General features: G+C 37.9%; 1 protein-coding gene across 4 annotated transcripts in view; it reads left to right on the plus strand.

Annotated features, from left to right (window-relative positions):
• Positions 1–18,370, plus strand: part of TAOK1 (TAO kinase 1) — a 173,962-nt gene that overhangs the window by 137,640 nt on the left and 17,952 nt on the right. For all 4 annotated transcript variants that reach the window (XM_045069951.1, XM_045069950.1, XM_004746938.3 and 1 more), the window contains 3 exons: positions 2,349–2,588; positions 6,315–6,527; positions 9,839–10,021. In XM_045069951.1, coding sequence (XP_044925886.1) covers positions 2,349–2,588; positions 6,315–6,527; positions 9,839–10,021 — 636 coding nt within the window. The remainder of the gene's footprint in view (positions 1–2,348; positions 2,589–6,314; positions 6,528–9,838; positions 10,022–18,370) is intronic.

Below are 18,370 nucleotides of genomic sequence, written 5' to 3' on the forward strand. Positions count from 1 at the left end.
TCAAAAGGCTATTAACATGGGGAGATGGGCAATAGTAGTAAGTATAAACTGATACTGCCCTTTTGGAGCATAATTCAGCAATAGCTTCTTTTTTTTTTTTTTTTTTTTTTTTTTAAGATTTTATTTATTTGAGAGAGAGTGAGAGGCGGATGCAGACTCCCCACTGAGCAGAGCGCCCAATGTGGGACTTGATCCCAAGACCTTGAGATCGTGACCTGAGCTGAAGGCAGATGCTTAACTGATTGAGCCACCCATGTGCCCTACAGCAGTAGCTTTTTTTATTTATTTTTTTAGAGAGAGGGAGAGCATGAGGAGTGAAGGGGCAGAGGGAGAGGTAGAGAAAATCTCAAGCAGGCCCACACCCAGCGTGGAGCCCAACCCAGGGCTCAATCTCACTACCCCAAGATCATTACCTGAGCTGAAATCAAAAGTTGGACGCTTAACTGAACCATCCAGGTGCCCCAGCAATAGCTTTTAAAAATTTAATATACAGGGGCGCCTGGGTGGCTCAGTGGGTTAAAGCCTCTGCCTTCGGCTCAGGTCATGATCCCAGGGTCCTGGGATGGAGCCCCACATTAGGCTCTCTGCTCAGCAGGGAGCCTGCTTCCTCCTCTCTCTGCCTGCCTCTCTGCTTACTTGTGATCTCTGTCTGTCAAATAAATAAATAAAATTTTTAAAAAATTTAATATACACATATGTTCTTACCCACCAAATCCACTTTTGGAACTATTATCTTAAGGAAATAATAACATGATTATATGGTGCATCGCGCATGGATATTTACTACAAATGTGTTTAAAGCAAAAGAATGGAAAAATTATGGAATTGTAAAGCAGAAGCTTACTATTGAAACTTTAAAAGATCTTTATTTACCGATCTGGTTGGGATATATGTCCATTATGTTTTTAGTTGAAGAAAGCATATCACATGCCTATAATGTATTTTGGTATTTAGTTTTAAAACTGTATGTTTTGAATAATAGATGTGTCATAGTAAGCATGAGGGCAATTTTAGGAAGCATTTGTACCAGACTCTTGGCCTCTGGAGCTCTGGAGAAAGAGTTTGCAGAGGCAAAGAGGGCAAGTTCGACTTCTATAGTGTGTGCGTGCGTGTGTGTGTATGTTACACTTGTTCTTTTTAAAACATTTTTTTTTTTAAGATTTTAAACTTATTAGAGCACAAGCAGAGGGAGCAAGAGAGGGAGAAGCACGCTTCCTGCTGAGCAGGGAGCCTGACATCAGGCTGTATCCCAGGACCTGAGCCAAAGGCAGATGCTCAACCAACTGAGCCACCCAAATGGCCTACACTTGTTCTTTTTAATCTGCAAAAAAAAATTATCGAGCATGATGTGCTAAGTATTATTCTGAGACCTTCCCATTTATGAACTTATTTCATCCTCACATTAGATCTTTGAAATAGCTATATTATCTCCATTTGAGAAGTGATGAAGCAGAAGGGAAAAGTTTAAATAACTAACCCAGGGATTTGCAGGTCATAAATAGCAGAGCTGAGATTTAGGATACAGGCAACCTTGGGGCACTTGGGTGGTACAGTTGAGTGTTCGACTCTTGGTTTGGCTCAGGTCGTGATTGCCATGTTGTGAGATGAAGCCCCAAGTAGGGCTCGATGCTTAGCTCTGCTTAGGACTCTCTCTCCTTCTCTCTCTGCCCCTCTCTACCACAGGTGTGTTCTCTTTCTCTCTCAAATAAATAAATCTTTAAAAAAAAAAAAAAAAGGAAATAGAATACAGGCAGCCCAGCTCTACAGTCCATATTCTTTTTTTTTAACAGTTTCATTCTTTTTATTCATATATATTTATATATACATTTTATTCATTTAGATTTCTCCAAATATCCTCTTTTAAAAAATTATTTTTATTAACATATAATATATTATTTGCCCCAGGGGTACAGGTCTGTGAATCATCAGGCTTACAGTCCATGTCCTTAACCACTACACTATACTGGGTGTGCTCCTCCTAATAGAATTGAATAGTATACTCTGAAAAAATTCAAGGAATGGCTTATGAACCCTCTTCAAATATAAAACTAGGAAACAATTAAGAAAGGAAAGAGGGAAGGGCAGTAAACCTCTTAAGATAGATTCAATTGCTTTTTAACTTGACTGCATAAAGTAGTGTTAGTAAATAGTAAATGAACAGCATAAGAAAATTTGTGCTACTAATTGTCCATTTACTGTAGTAAATATTATAAAACCCTCATACTTACTATGTAGCCATTATTGAACCAGAGGATTACATCTATTTCCTAGTTGTTCTCTTTCTCGGGATTTTTTTTTCTGGCATCATACAGCAATATTATACCTTTGTCTTTTGTGTTATGGATTAGGAGTTAAATAAAAGGCAGACTCAAAAGGACTTAGAGCATGCCATGCTACTGCGACAGCATGAATCCATGCAGGAACTGGAGTTCCGTCACCTCAACACCATTCAGAAGATGCGCTGTGAGTTGATCAGATTGCAGCATCAAACTGAGCTGACAAACCAGCTGGAATATAACAAGCGAAGAGAAAGGGAACTAAGGCGAAAGCATGTCATGGAGGTTCGACAACAACCTAAGAGTCTAAAGGTACCTTTAACTAAGTATCTTGATAAAAGGGGAAAGAGATAAATGACATCCATGAAAGAGGTCTGGCATAAACAAATCAATAAACTTTTTCTTTTCATTTGAAGAATGTTTGGTTAGTTTTAATATAGCTGTAGACTTTTTGCTTATGTATTTCTCAACCTTATACCAGAACTTTTAACTGTAGGATGTGCCATAAAAAATCAAAATTCTGACTTTTAACGTACTCAAATGTCCAGTGCTATTATTACAGTTGACATGTCAATATGCTAACCTGTTTTCTTCTCTCTGTTCCAAGTAATATAATTTTGGAATCTTATTTACTGTAAGACACTAAATTCTTAACCAGCATAGAAGCCAATAAATAGAAAATGTCTTTTTACTCCCTCTCCCTTCATTGTACTTATCTTAAGAGGAACAAAGGAATCATCACAGTGTGAGTCTACTTGCTTGCTTTCTTTGCTTGGTAATGTAGGTAAGACCATGGCATAGGTAGTTGGGATATATATGTGTATTTTTTTGTTTGTTTTGTTTTGTTTTAATTAGCACATCAGAGTAGAGCAAATTGTCATATAGTCCTCCCCCCCAAAAATAAATAAAGACAAGTGTTGATGATATATAATACCAAAGGACTTTAAATTTTGTATTTACTTTGAATACAGTAATTCATTCACATAGAATGAACTATGAGGATGCCAAAGTGTATTATAGAGATTTCCCTCACTCTCCTTGTCTCTCCAGCCAGCTGGTCTAACCCATAGTCAATGAGAGTTAGCAATTCCAAGGTGTTTTCAAATTTTATAACTTGTAACAGATATTTGAAGGAGTATAATCACATTAATCTTTTTTTTTTTTAAAGATTTTATTTATTTATTTGACGGAGATCACAAGTAGGCAGAGAGACAGGTGGTGGGGGGAGAAGCAGGCTCCCTGCTGAGCAGAGAGCCCCATGCGGGGCTCGATCCCAGGACCATGAGATCATGACCTGAGCCGAAGGCAGAGGCTTTAACCCACTAAGCCACCCAGGCGCCCCTAATCACATTAATCTTAATGAGCAAAAACAAAACCATCCACTGCATAAGCTGTCATCTAAAGTAGTACCTCAATTAATTTGGATATGTCTGCAAATTTTAAACTTTGATTTACATCCAGTAAGGCCCATATCCCACGGTATTTCCTTTTTAAACTTTACCCTACCCCATTTTGTTTGAGAATTTAACTATAAAATTGATTCTTGTCTTTCACTGTCCTGGAGTGAAGTGAGATTTATTCACAGAGGTAATCTGTTTTAAAAATCTAGAAACTATACCAAATCCAATTGTAACTCTGAATTCCAACACAGCTCACTTCTAATAGACTGTCTTGAATGAAATATATTCAAAATTAAAATGATTTACCCTTTCCTTGTGAACTGGGATAAAATTTCACATTTTTGTGTCTTCAAATTTAACTAATAAAAATCATTTACAGAGTAGCTTGTGTTGACTCCCCACGTAACCTTTATTAATCATACTTAAAAAATTGGAATTGATAATGATTTTTCAGATTTATCTTTGTGATGAAAAGGGTATATATATACTGTTTTGGCTACAGAACAATTTCCCCTAAAAGATTTTTAAAACAGTATGTCTGTAAAATTTATTATTGCTTTAAAGTCAGCAGCACCCAGAAGCAAACGAAACTGAAAGCTTGTTAGTTTTCTCTAGTCATACCATAAAACTGATAGGATTGCATTTCTCTAAGACTTGGAATAGGTAGATTGTTTGATGTTTAAGCCTTCTTTTCTGTTTCCTCTTATTGGAACCTTTTTAGTTTGAAAGCTTGTAAACACTAGATTAGATTTTTACACATACTATATCAAATGTGAGGAGAAAAATAATATTTCACAATCATAGTCAGACTTTGAATGACTTAGAATGCCTCCTTTGATGACCAGTGAGCTCAAGATTTTCTGTAAAGGAAATTGTTCTGTTACTTTAGTAGGGAAGAAAATCATACTGTTCCTCTTAGTTATGTATATCTGTCTACTTGCTCCATTTGAACAGAACAAACTATATTTTAATACCACGTGTTGCATTTTTATATGCCTAAGTCATAATAGTTGTCTCTTCCAGCTTCCTTCAAGACTTCAATGGGGAGTTAGGGGGACTTTAGTTTGAGCACTTGGGTTTCTGTAGAATGGATTGAGTAAACATCTATTGCCTACTCTGCTGTTTCTTCATCTGCCATCCAGATAATTGTATTCAGTGAGTTTAAATGATAGAAAGAACTATAACTTTGTTCTTGTTTTCACTTGGGTTAACTATTGAAGGATATAGTTTATTCTTGATAATAGGTGTTACTCTTCTTGTTGAAAAAAATTGCAAGTTCCTTTTTCTCATTAGGCTAATGATACAGAATGATTATACGGTTTTCTTGGTAAAACTTCTAAAAGATTGAATGTTATACAGAGGCAGGAAAGAATGTCCAAATCTCCTTGTTTCATTCCTAGCCAACTTACAAGAATTTTGTTAACCAAGGACAGTATTTAAGTGTGGTACTACTGAGCATAATTAACCCAAGAGTTTCTCTTTCTAGTTAGACCCTTCACAGGGTTCTGTTGTGACCCTTCACAGAATAAAGTATTAATGACTATGACCTAGTGCCTCAGTTGGTGTAAAATATGGAAAAGGTCTATTTGGTGTTGAATGGTGAATAACTGGTTCCCCGACAAGTGTTTCACTTTGGTAAGGTGTGCATTTGTTGCATGCTGAATCGTCCAATCAATGTCTGGCAGTATTTATATTAAGGTAAAATAATTCCAAGTATATGTTCTGCCTTAGTATAGTAAATGAATATATTCTCACAGACTCACTAATATACTTTGTAGAATTATATCTCATCTTACTAAATTTTATTAAAACATGAGTTCATAGAATAACCTGTGATTAACAAAAACCAAAGCCAAAACTCTTCTGTATCTGAGCTCAATTATTATATCTCAGAAATATTTATGTAGCTCATGTCTCTTATCACTCCCAAGAAAGTTGTCCTCTCCCTTGCCCCATAACTTTTGTTTGACCTTTAAAAGATGAGTTAACCTGACTGATTTTCACGTTTTTGCTTATGGTATTAAAGAATAAACCGTAACTAATTATGTTTCTATCTAGTTTATTCCCTTAAGGAAAAGATAATTAGCTAATAAATAACATTATTTATTAATACCCTGCTTTTGTATGTAGTATGTAGTTAGCATATACTTTCAGTATGTAGTTAGAGTTGAGATTGTTATTAGAAGAAATTAAAACAAAGTGTCTCAGGTAAGGAACAGAACGCTTATTTTCTCCCTCAGAGATCTGATAAAATATTGTCTGTCCTGTAAAATACTTTCATACATACTTAATACATGAGAAGAAATTTAATTTTCTGTCATCAGTATACATGGTAATTCAAGCTAATTTTAATATTTACTCAAGTCACCAAATTTCTTAACAAAATAACAAGTATTATTTGAAGTCCTGTGATAAATGAGGTTATGGATATTTTAATGTTCTAAATTAGAGCTTTTGTTATAAAAATGCATAGAATCCAGTGGTTTGACCCAATAGCCAAGTGCAAAAGTACCTGCAGCCTTATGATCTGACCTTTTTTCTTCTCCTTTTTTCCTTGTAGACTTTATTTTAATGTAAGCCTAAGGTATACCAAATGCCATATGTTAAAAATTATATGTATCTATTTTTTTCTTCCTAGTCTAAAGAACTCCAAATAAAAAAGCAGTTTCAGGACACCTGCAAAATCCAAACCAGACAGTATAAAGCATTAAGAAATCACCTATTGGAGACAACACCAAAGAGTGAGCACAAGGCTGTTCTGAAACGGCTCAAAGAAGAACAGACCCGGAAGTTAGCCATCTTGGCTGAGCAGTATGACCACAGCATTAATGAAATGCTCTCCACACAAGCTGTGAGTTTGTTTTATTTAGGCAAAATAAATTTAGTTAGTGATCCTTTTCTTCTACCCAGCAATTAAAATATTAGTTAGAAATGATAGTTTTTCTGCAGCTTGGGATATCATAGTGTTGGTCCATATCCTTCCTTCTCTGAACATTGCTTGGAAGCATGCGTGATATATATAGAATTCTCACTGATACATTCAGACCTGAAGTTTTTTTTGTTTTTTGTTTTTTTTAAGATCTTATTTATTTATTTGACAGAGATCACAAGTAGGCAGAGAGAAAGAGGAGGAAGCAGGCTCCCCGCTGTGCAGAGAGCCCGATACAGGGCTTGATCCCCGGACCCTGGGATCATGACCTGAGCGGAAGGCAGAGGCTTTAACCCACTGAGCCACCCAGGTGCCCCAGAAATGTAGATTTGATTCTGAAGTCTTTAGGGAACCACTGATATGCAAGAGAAATATCGTATTTCCATTTGTGATAAAGAAAGTATTTCTTGGGGTGCCTAGGTGGCTCAGTGGGTTAAAGCCTCTGCCTTCGGCTCGGGTCATGATCTCAGGGTCCTGGGATCGAGGCCCGCATCGGGCTCTCTGCTTTGTGGGGAGCCTGCTTTCCGCTCTCTCTCTGCCTGCCTCTCTGACTACTTGTGATCTCTGTCAAATAAATAAATAAAATCTTTAAAAAAAAGTTCTTTTTTTTTTTTTTTTTTTCTTTTTTTTTTTTTTTTTTTACTTCTTAATTTTTAATGGGAAAGGTAAATTCTTGAGCATATATTGAGATGCTAGTTTTGTGTAGTATTTGCTCCAACTTGAAATGCAAAAATCTAAGACTTCTTTATGTTTTCTTAGGATGTAGTTTTTCTTTGTTATTTACAGTCTGTTGTGAGAAAGCTTCAAGGGATATAGGGCATTAGAGCACCACATCTCTAACTAGCTGGAGCATAATACATGATTTGAGTCCCCAATATTTTCTAACAGTAAGGTTTGTTTATTAAAGAAACCCCATGCTGTGACTGAATCAGTCTAATAGAAGCCAAGTTTGAACTTGAACATTCAAACATATGCCCATATATCTTGGGCATATATCATACATAATGATGTGGGGTCTAGACATAAAAAGTTCTTTTTTTAAAGATTTTATTTATTTATTTGACAGAGAGAGATCACAAGTAGACAGAGGGGCAGGCAGAGAGAGAGAGAAAGAGAGAGGGAAGCAGGCTCCCTGCAGAGCAGAGAGCCCGATGTGGGACTCGATCCCAGGACCCCGAGATCATGACCTGAGCCAAAGGCAGCAGCTTAACCCACTAGCCACCCAGGCGCCCCAAGAAAATATTTCATATTTGTACTCAAATGTGACCATTTGGAGTCCAAATACAGTACTACTTTTGCCCACTACCTAATAAAACTGCTGCTCCAGTCTTGATATATGCTATTGGGACATATGCTAAACACCTGAGAGGCACTGGCGGAGAGCCTATTTAAAACTTCAGGTTTGGGACGCCTGGGTGGCTCAGTTGGTTAAGCAGCTGCCTTCGACTCAGGTCATGATCTCAGCGTCCTGGGATCGAGTCCCACATTGGGCTCCTTGCTCAGCGGGGAGCCTGCTTCTCCCTCTGCCTGCCATTCTGTCTGCCTATGCTCGCTCTCTCCCCTTCTCTCTCTCTGATAAATAAATAAAATCTTTATTAAAAAAAAAAAAAACTTCAGGTTCTTTTTTTATTTAATTAAAGATTTATTTATTTGAGAGAGTACAGGGAATGGGGGGTGGGCAGACAGAGGAGGAAAAAATCAAACTTCCTGCTGAGCTCAGAGCCCCATGCAGGGCTGGATCCCATAACTCTGAGATCATGACCAGACTCAAAACCAAGAGTGACAAAACCGACTAAGCCACCTAGGCGCCCCAAAATATTTTCTATAGAAGTTTTGTAAACATTTTCTTGAAGGGCCAGATTGGGGTGCCTGGGTGGCTCAGTGGGTTGAGCTGCTGCCTTTGGCTCAGGTGATGATCTCAGAGTTCTGAGATCAAGCCCCAGGTCAGGCTCTCTGCTTAGCAGAGACCCTGCTTCTCTCTCTCTCTCAAATAAAATCTTTTTAAAAATAAAAAAAATTAACTTAAAATAAAGGGCTCGGTTGTAAATATTTTAGAGTTTGTAGGCCAGGAGTCAAAATTGAAAATATTATGTGGGTACTTACATAGCTATTGCAAATGTAACTATTTCAAAAGTAAAAACCATTCTTGGGGCTCCTGGGTGGTACAGTTGGATAAACCTCCAACTCTTGGTTTCAGCTCAGATAGTGATCTTAGGGTCATGAGATCAAGTTCCCTGTCGGGCCTCTTACTCAGTGAGGAGTAGCTTGGGATTCTGTCTCCCTCTCTGTCTTCCTCTCACTCTCTCTCTCTTTAGGATAAATAAATAAATCTTCAAAGAAAAAAAAAAAAAAAAAAAAAAACAGAAAAACCCAGACAGCCGCCCGAATTTGGCCAGTAGGCTGTTTGCCTGTCTTTATGCTATAGTTATTCCCATTGGAAAGAAAGCATTCAGTCTTACTTATATCGTCTGATCATATTCTAGATTTTTCTTAAGAAAAACATAGTTATTGGGGCATCTGGGTGGCTCAGTGGGTTAAAGCCTCTGCCTTCGGCTCAGGTCATGATCCCAGGGTCCTTGGATGGAGCCCCGCATCAGGCTTTCTGCTCAGCGGGGAGCCTGCTTCCTTCTCTCTCTCTCTCTCTCTCTCTGCCTGCTTATAATCTCTGTCTGTCAAATAAAAATTTTTTAAAATCTTAAAAAAATGGGCACCTGGGCGGCTCAGTAGGTTGAAGCCTCTGCCTTCCGCTTGGGTCATGGTCCCATGGTCCTGGGACTGAGCCCCTCATCTGGCTCTCTGCTCCGCAGGGAGCCTGCTTTCCTACTTCCTCCAATCTCTCTCTGCCTACTTGTGATCTCTCTTTGTCCAATAAATAAATAAAATCTTTTAAAATATATATATATATAAAATTAAAAAATAAAATAAAATCTTAAAAAAATAAATAAAAAAAGGTTATTTAGGCATCCTCCAAAGAGCTCCTGATAGCTTTATCTTCCTAATGCCATCAATGGTTAGTTACTAGGCCTTCCTCCTTTTTTTTTTTTAATTAACATAAAATATATTATTTGTCCCAGGGGTAGGCCTGCTTTCTTTAGAGATGTTTACTCTAAGACATGAGAGAGAACAGTTGTGTATCCTGCAAAAGAGTACTTCGTCTTGTCTCATACCTGCTCTTTTCCATAGGTGAGGAATAGATAACTCACAGTAGTATATATTTTCTTTCTCTTTTTCAGCTACGTTTGGATGAAGCACAGGAAGCAGAGTGCCAGGTTTTGAAGATGCAGCTGCAGCAGGAACTGGAGCTGTTGAATGCATATCAGAGCAAAATCAAGATGCAAGCAGAGGCACAACATGATCGAGAACTTCGAGAGCTTGAACAGAGGGTCTCTCTCCGCCGGGCACTCTTAGAACAAAAGGTATAAGTAATATGAGGAAAGTAATTGTGCCAGTGTTTGCTTTCAGCAGAAGCATTATAAGTCTTTTTTCATATTGACAGTTGACATTGAATTGTTTTCACAATACAGTATCTCCTTACTTCTGGTTTTGGTAGTGTTTTTCTTTTTCTTTAAAATTACTACTTTATGGTGCCTGGCTGGCTCCTTTCAGTTAAGCATCTGCCTTTGGCTCAGGTCATGATGCCAGATTCCTGAGATGGAGCCCCACATCAGATTTCCTGCTCTGCGGGGAGCCTGCTTCTCCCTCTCCCTCTGCCACTCCCTCTGCCTGTGCTCTCTCTCTCAAATAATTAAAATCATTTTTAAAAATATTTAAGGGACGCCTGGGTGGCTCAGTTGGTTAAGCAGCTGCCTTAGGCTCAGGTCATGATCCCAGGATCCTGGGATCGAGTCCCACATCGGGCTCCTTGCTCGGCAGGGAGCCTGCTTCTGCCTCTGTGTCTGCCTGTACTCGCTCGCTCTCTCTCCCTCTGTCTCTGGCAAATAAATAAATAAAATCTTTAAAAAAAAAAAATGGGGGGCAGCTGGGTGGCTCATTCGTTAGGTGTCTGTCTTCAGCTCAGGTCATAATCCCTGGGTCCTGGGATCGAGCCCCACATAGGCCTCCCTGCTCGGTGGGAAGCCTGCTTCTTCCACTCCCCCTGCTTCTGTTCCCTCTCTCGCTGTGTGTGTGTGTCTCTCTCTGTCTGTCAAATAAATAAATAAATAATTTCTTTTAAAAAATAAAATTTAAAAATTCAAAAATGAAATTATTGATTCAACAGTGAACCTTAAAATTATTGAGTACTAAACATCAAGGGAATATAATTAAGTGGTAATTGCTAGAGGAAGGAATACGGGGTTATGTGAAGACAGCTGAATTGGGAGAGAGTAGCTCCGGCTCCGTCTTCCTCACTTCTTTTATGTACCTAGCTCTATCTAAGGATATTGGAGAAAAACTTGGATAGTGAAGAAAAAGAACATTAGTAGTTGCCTGGGAGAAGTGGGGACAGAGGATAGGGAATATATATTTCACTTGTGCATCCTGGACCTGCAGCTATACAGATTGGTGGAAGATAATTAGAGGACAGAAGTTTATTTTCACACAAGTGAAAGATCAGGCTGAAAATGTTACTTCTAGTTGTATCTTCATTTACTTATTACTTATTCTTTGTCAGGTATATTAAAGAATCGAACTAAAATCCCCAAATTCATTTCATCCTTTAAGGTAGTAAACTTGGGGGGCACCTGGGTGGCTCAGTGGATTAAGTCTCTGCCTTCGGCTCAGGTCATGGTCTCAGGATCCTGGGATCGAGCCCCACATAGGGCTCTCTGCTCAGCAGGAGCCTGTTTCCCCTTCTCTCTCTCTGCCTGCTTCTCTGCCTACTTGTGATTTCTGTCTGTCAAATAAATAAATAAAATCTTTAAAAAAAAAAAAAGGTAGTAAACTTGGTGTGTAAGTATGTATGTGTTTTGTGAGCAGATGATTTTTAAGAGAGAGGAAAGCATTTGTTGCTAGAAGTGTAGTTGACCCTTAAACAACGTGGGGGTTAGGCGTTGCGACAACCTGTGCAGTGGAAAATTTCATATGGGATGCTGGGATCTGCCTTTGGCTCAGATCATGATCCCAGAATCCTTGCTCAGCAGGGAGCCTGCCTCTCTCTCTCTCTCTCTCTCTGTCTCTGTCTCGCTCCCTCTCAAATAAATAAAAAAATAAAATTAAAAAAAGAAAAGAAAATGTGCATGTAGCTTTTCTTACATGTATGAAAGTGACCAGCAGCCTTACCGATAACATACTCTTATCTTACCGATAACATAAATATGTGTTAACTGTTACCACATATTTTGTATGTTATGTGTATTATATACTGTATTCATACAATAAAGTAAGCTAGAGAAGAGAAAATACAGTACAGTACTATACTGTTTAGAGCTGTGTTGAAGAATTCCTGATACAGGGACGCCTGGGTGGCTCTGTCAGCTAAGCTTCTGCCTTCAGCTCGGATCAAGTCCCACATCGTCCTCCCTACTCAGTGGGGAGCCTGCTTCTCCCTCTGCCTACTGCTCCCTCTGCTTGTGCTCTCTCTCTGACAAATTAGTAAGTAAAATATTTAAAAAAACAAAAATTCCTGACACAACCGTTTCCCAGCAGCTGGTTGGTCCATTGTAAGTGAATACTTGTCTAACAGTTTTGCCTAATGAAAGTTGTTACTGTTTTTGGATAAAAATACAATGCCTTCTTATATTCAAAAAATAGTCTTAAAAAATCCACTTAACTAAGATGTTACTATTTCCCTGGGACAGCTGTCTTTGTTACTAGCTTCTTTGAGAGGTATTTGACTGTAAAAATTATCTTGGTTTTGTTTCTTATTCAGGATGAGAAAGATAGAACACATAAATTTTGAGAAAAATCTATAGTTTATCAGATTTATAAATCTGATTCCAGTTTGAACATTTAAAATTCAGTCTGAAGTTCTGTCGCTTACACTTCAAAATTATCACTCTAAGGAAAACCTCTGTAGTTTTTAGAAATCGTGTCATGAAAGAAATAGTGGTACTATTAAAATATATTTGTATTTTTAGCTCCACCTAGTGGTTCAGAGTTAAACAGTGCTAATTAATAACTTAGATACAGCTTTATTTCAGTATATGAACCAAAGTCTACATGTTCTACAAAGTCTGGTTTAAAACTGATATCTATAGGTGAAGGTGCAGTAGTACTCTCATATACTATAAATGCATTTTGAAAAGCAATACAGGGGCGCCTGGGTGGCTCAGTGGGTTAAGCCGCTGCCTTCGGCTCAGGTCATGATCTCAGGGTCCTGGGATCGAGTCCCGCATCGGCTCTCTGCTCAGCAGGGAGCCTGCTTCCTCCTCTCCTCTCTCTGCCTGCCTCTCTGCCTACTTGTGATCTCTCTCTGTCAAATAAATAAATAAAAAATCTTTAAAAAAAAAAAAAAAAAAAAAAAAGAAAAGCAATACAGATGTATATATTGAGTTCTGGAATTGTTAAGCATTTGAGACTTAGAGAATTTAGTCTAAGGAAAAGAAATGCAAAATATAGGGGAAATTATGCATATAAACAGTCATTATAACTTTTTTTTTTTTTTAGGATTTTATTTATTTATTTGAGAGAGAGCCAGAAATAGTGACAGGGAGTGTGAGTGGGGAGGAGAGGGAGAAGCAGGCTCCCTGCTGAACAGGTACCCAACCTGGGACTTGATCCCAGGACACTGGGATCATGACCTAAGCTGAAGGCAGATGCTAACTATGTGCTAACTATATGCTGTAATAGGCACCCCCATTATAACATATTTATCATGATTTAAAACATCCAAACATCAAGGTTAGTAAAGGGGAGGTGAGCAGGCAGGTGAGTAGGTGGATGGATTAAGTGGGTGATGGGAATTAAGTGCTCTTGTTGTGACGAGTACCAGGTGTTGTTTGTATGTGATGAATGTATGTATGTTTGTATGTGATGTATGTTTGTGATGAAATCTTACACCTATAACTAGTATTACACTCTGTGTTAACTAACTGGAATTTAAATAAAAACATGGGAGAAAATAAAAGATAAAAGAAAACACCTAACCATCTGAATAGAGATATAATTAAGTAATTATGGCCAAGCCAGTGAAATCTTATTCATGATGGCTAAAAAGCCAGTATTAATATGAGAAAATGCTTATGATGTGTTGAATGAAATAAAAAAGACAATTTACAGCAAATTGAAAGAATTCTAGTAGTAGCTATATTAATACAGTAGATTTGTTCTGTTTTCTGCCTTTTAAAATATTACTTTGATAATGGAAAATGCTTATGATTATTTAGTATTAAAAATAATAAAAGAGGGACGCCTGGGTGGCTCAGTTGGTTGAGCGGCTGCCTTTGGCTTAGGTCATGATCTGGCATCCTGGGATGAGTCCCACATCGGGCTCCTTGCTTGGCGGGTAGCCTGCTTCTCCCTCTGCCTCTAGCCTGCCACTCTGTCTGCCTGTGCTTGCGCTCTGTATCTCTCTCTCTCTAACAAATAAATTAAAAAATAATAACAATAATAAAAGAACAATAGGATGACAAATCTACAGAGCCTTCAGTTGCTGCTTGGTTTTTAGGGCTAATGTTTACATTTCAGGTGAAGCCCAGGTCCGTAAAGCAGTTTGGGTCAGTTGGCAACTACCAAATCCATGTACCCTCCCTATAAAAACTTTGAAAAATTTTAACAACTATTTTTCTACACTTTGTGCTTACTGGTTATACAGAAAAGAAGCAGTCGTCTGAAAATAAATAGAGGTGGAATGTGAGTGAATGTTATAATTCTGTTTGAGGATTATTTTCAGCCTCCAAATGAACCAAAAACTGTTCCTTTAGGTTGAGACACCAAGTAAGTCTCAGTTGACCCAAATGAGGTCTTACTACAACTTTTCTCATACTTCATTTACATTAAAAATTCAGCAACATAACATCACTGTAAATGTTAAAGCCCATATGAGTTTCATACATGCATGTAAAGTATCAGTATCTCCATAGTATAAATGGGCTTTTTGTTTGTTTGTTTTGTTATTTCATTTAGTTTTCTCTCAGTGTTTCGCAGCATCAGCAACATAGTTGGTACTTCTTAAATAAGAATTGACAGTTGGGACTTTTTATAGGTCCTTTCTTTGTCGAACTGAATATATTCACACAAAAATACATTTTATTTCAAAGGAGATAGGTTGGAAGAGCTTTTCAAAAGTCTTAATTATGGTAACTCTTACCTACCCAGTGAAGCCACCTTGCTAACTTGCAAAAATAAGTAACATGTTTTGAAAGAAATGGAAATTGGGTCACTGGGTGGCTCAGTCAGTTGAACTTTATCCACCTTTGGCTCCAGTCATCATCTCCAGGTCCTGGGATTTAGCCTTGCATAGGGTTCCCTGCTTGGTGGGGAGTCTGCTGCTTCTCCCACTGCCCCTCCCCCTGCTTCTGCTCTCCCTCTCTCTCTCTCTCTCTCTCTCTCAAATGAGTATATTAAATCTTTATATATTTTTTAAATATTTTATTTATTTGACAGACAGATATCACAAGTAGGCAGAGAGGCAGGCAGAGAGAGAGGAGGAAGCAGGCTCCCTGCCGAGCAGAGAGCCCGACGTGGGGCTCGATCCCAGGACCCTGAGATCATGACCTGAGCCGAAGGCAGATGCTTTAACCCACTGAGCCACCCAGGCACCCTGAGTATATAAAACCTTTAAAAAGGGGGGGAAGGATTAATATAGCTTATCACAAATCTTAGTTTCATTTTTATATTATTGAAAAATATTCTGAGTTTCTTAAATGACAAAACTGAGCAAACAAAATTTAAGTGATTCTTACTAGATTAAAGGTTGATAAGCATTAATTTGTTTAATATTTTTGTTATGAGTTTCCTTTAGATAATACACAGAACATTCAGATCAGTTACATACTCAGCATATTCACATCATTTATTAAATCCCTTGAATTAAAACAAATGCTTTTAGTAAGTGGACTTTTGAAAGTTTTACATTAAAAATATTCCAAAGATGGGACGCCTGGGTGGCTCAGTTGGTTAAGCAGCTGCCTTCGGCTCAGGTCATGATCCCAGCGTCCTGGGATCGAGTCCCACATCGGGCTCCTTGCTCAGCAGGGAGCCTGCTTCTCCCTCTGCCTCTGCCTGCCATTCTGTCTGCCTGTGCTCGCTCTCTCCCCCTCTCTCTCTGATAAATAAATAAAATTAAAAAAATATATATTCCAAAGATAAATTTGAATTTCTTTGAATCCTTAATCTCTATATGAATCCTAATCTTTAATCTCTACATGAATCCTAATCCCTATATGAATTGGGTATTTTATATGTAGTTATTAAAAATGGAAAATCATTTTACAAATACACAGCCATTTTTCTTAAAACTTGACAAGTTTAGGGGCACTTGGCTGACTCAGTCATTAGAGCATGTAACTCTTTTTTTTTTTTTTAAAGATTTTTATTTATTTTATTTGACAGACAGAGATCACAAGTAGGCAGAGAGGCAGGCAGAGAGAGAGGGGAGGAAGCAGGCTCCCTGCTGAGCAAAGAGCCCGATGCGGGGCTGGATCCCAGGATCTGGGATCATGACCTGAGCCGAAGGCAGAGGCTTTAACCCACTGAGCCACCCAGGCGCCCCGAGCATGTAACTCTTGATGTCGGGGTTGTGAGTTTGAACTTCACATTCAGTGTAGAGATTACTTAAAAAATAAAATCTTTACAAAAAAAAAAAAAACTTGACAAGGTTAGGAAAACATAAACAGAAATTAAAATGTCTATTGTCCCACCACTCAGAAATCACAGTTAACAATTTGATGTCTTTCTCTCAGAAGCATTCATGTCTAATTTTAAATTCTCCTTCAGCCTTCCTGTGAAATGTTCAGTTTAAAACTTTGTAACACTTTAGTACTTAGAATGTTCAATAATTTTTGAACTCTTCTTACTGGAATCCATTCTGGCCCCAATACTTCTTATTTTATCATTTTCCCATGCCTTTGCACATGTTACTTTGGCTGAAAATATCTTTTCTTCCCCTTTCTCTTCCTGGTAAACTTGTATTCTTTCACAATCCAGTCTCTGCCACCTCTTCTGGGAATACTTTGCCCTCATCTTTATCCCTTACAAAATGAATCATTCCATCCCTTCTTATTTCTGCTATAGCTTGTAAATCTGTTATTACATCTTACCACATTCTATGGTGAATTTTTTTTTAAGATTTTATTTATTTGTTTGACAGACAGAGGTCACAAGTAGGCAGAGAGGCAGGCAGAGAGGCGGGGGGTGGGGGAGAAGCAGGCTTCCTGCTGAGCAGAGAGCCGGATGCAGGACTCGATCCCAGGACCCTGGGATCATGACCTGAGCTGAAGGCAGAGGCCTTCACTGAGCCACCCAGGTGCCCTCTATGGTGATTTTTTATTTGCATGTGTCTCCCATGCCAAGCTTTTTTAAAAAGGACACTCCTGAAAACTTGATGCATAAAAACTAAATGTATTTGTTGAGTTAGATTTCTGCAGAGAGCAATGAATATTGGCTTAAATCCCCAAATACTTTGATAACTGATATAATGCTCCTTTATAAATCTCTTTATTTATTTTTTTAAAACTTTTTATCATGGAAATTTTCAAACACACACAGAAGTAGGAGGAATCAGTACAATGAAATCCCCAACTCCTTACCACCTGGTGTCAACAGTTGCCAGTATTTTGCTAATTTTTTTCTTATCCCTCCCCCTGCTCCTTACATACAACTTGTGGTGGAGGCAAGATGTGTGGGAGGGAATTTCAGTATACCATCATTAGATTCCAAAATATTTTGGAATCAAATAAGGACTTTCTGACTTTGACATAACCATAATTCCATTGTGATATCTAACAAAATTAATAATGAATTTTTAATATTATCTCATACTCAGTTCATGCTTTAATTTCCCCTTTGATCTCAAAAATGTCTTAAGTTGATTTATTTGGATAGGGACCCAAAGTCCAGGCATAGCATTTGGTTAATTATCTTTTAAGTCTTTTAATCTATAACCACTATCCCCCACGTACCCCCCTTTTTTGTTGTTGAGGATCAGATAATTATGCTCTGTAGGAATTCTCACATACGGATTTGGCTTATTTCATCCTCGTAGTGTCATTTAATGTATTCCTCTCTTCTTCATATTTCATGTAAACTGTTAATTAAGTCTTAAGGCATGATTATATTTAGATTAAACTTTTTATTTCAAAAAAAGTTTGCAGGGAATGTTCATAAGGGTTATAGTTTACTTCCTTTTGCATCACATCAAGAGACACACAATGTCTAACTATCCCAATTTAAGTGCTATTAATTATTGATCAGTGGGTTCAAGTTTTGTCAATCTTATCATCCATAAAGTTCTCCAACTTTGTCTTTCATTTTCTATTTCTTAATATTTAAAAAATTAGGGGCGCCTGGGTGGCTCAGTGGTTTAAGCCAATGCCTTGGGCTCAGGTCATGATCCCAGAGTCCTGGGATCAAGCCCCGCATCAGCCTGCCTCTCTTCCTACTTGTGATCTCTCCTTCTCTGTCAAATAAATAAATAAAATCTTTTTTAAAAAAAAATAAATAAAATAAAAAATAAAAAATTATATACAGTCAACTATATATTTATTTATTTGTAATACTTCCAGTTTTCCAGAACTGATTTTGATGGCTGTCCAGCTATGAATTTTTAGCTACACAGAATCTCCTAACTTTTCGATGAAAACTTTTTAGTTTTTTGTTTGTTTTCAGGTTTTGGTCTATCTGGAATGTGGTGTAAGATAGGGTTCCCATTCTCATTTTCTTCTAGG

The sequence above is a fragment of the Mustela putorius genome, unplaced genomic scaffold (genome assembly GCF_011764305.1).
Source record: "Mustela putorius furo isolate JIRA1106 unplaced genomic scaffold, ASM1176430v1.1 tig00003962_pilon_pilon_pilon, whole genome shotgun sequence".
Lineage (NCBI taxonomy): Eukaryota > Metazoa > Chordata > Mammalia > Carnivora > Mustelidae > Mustela > Mustela putorius.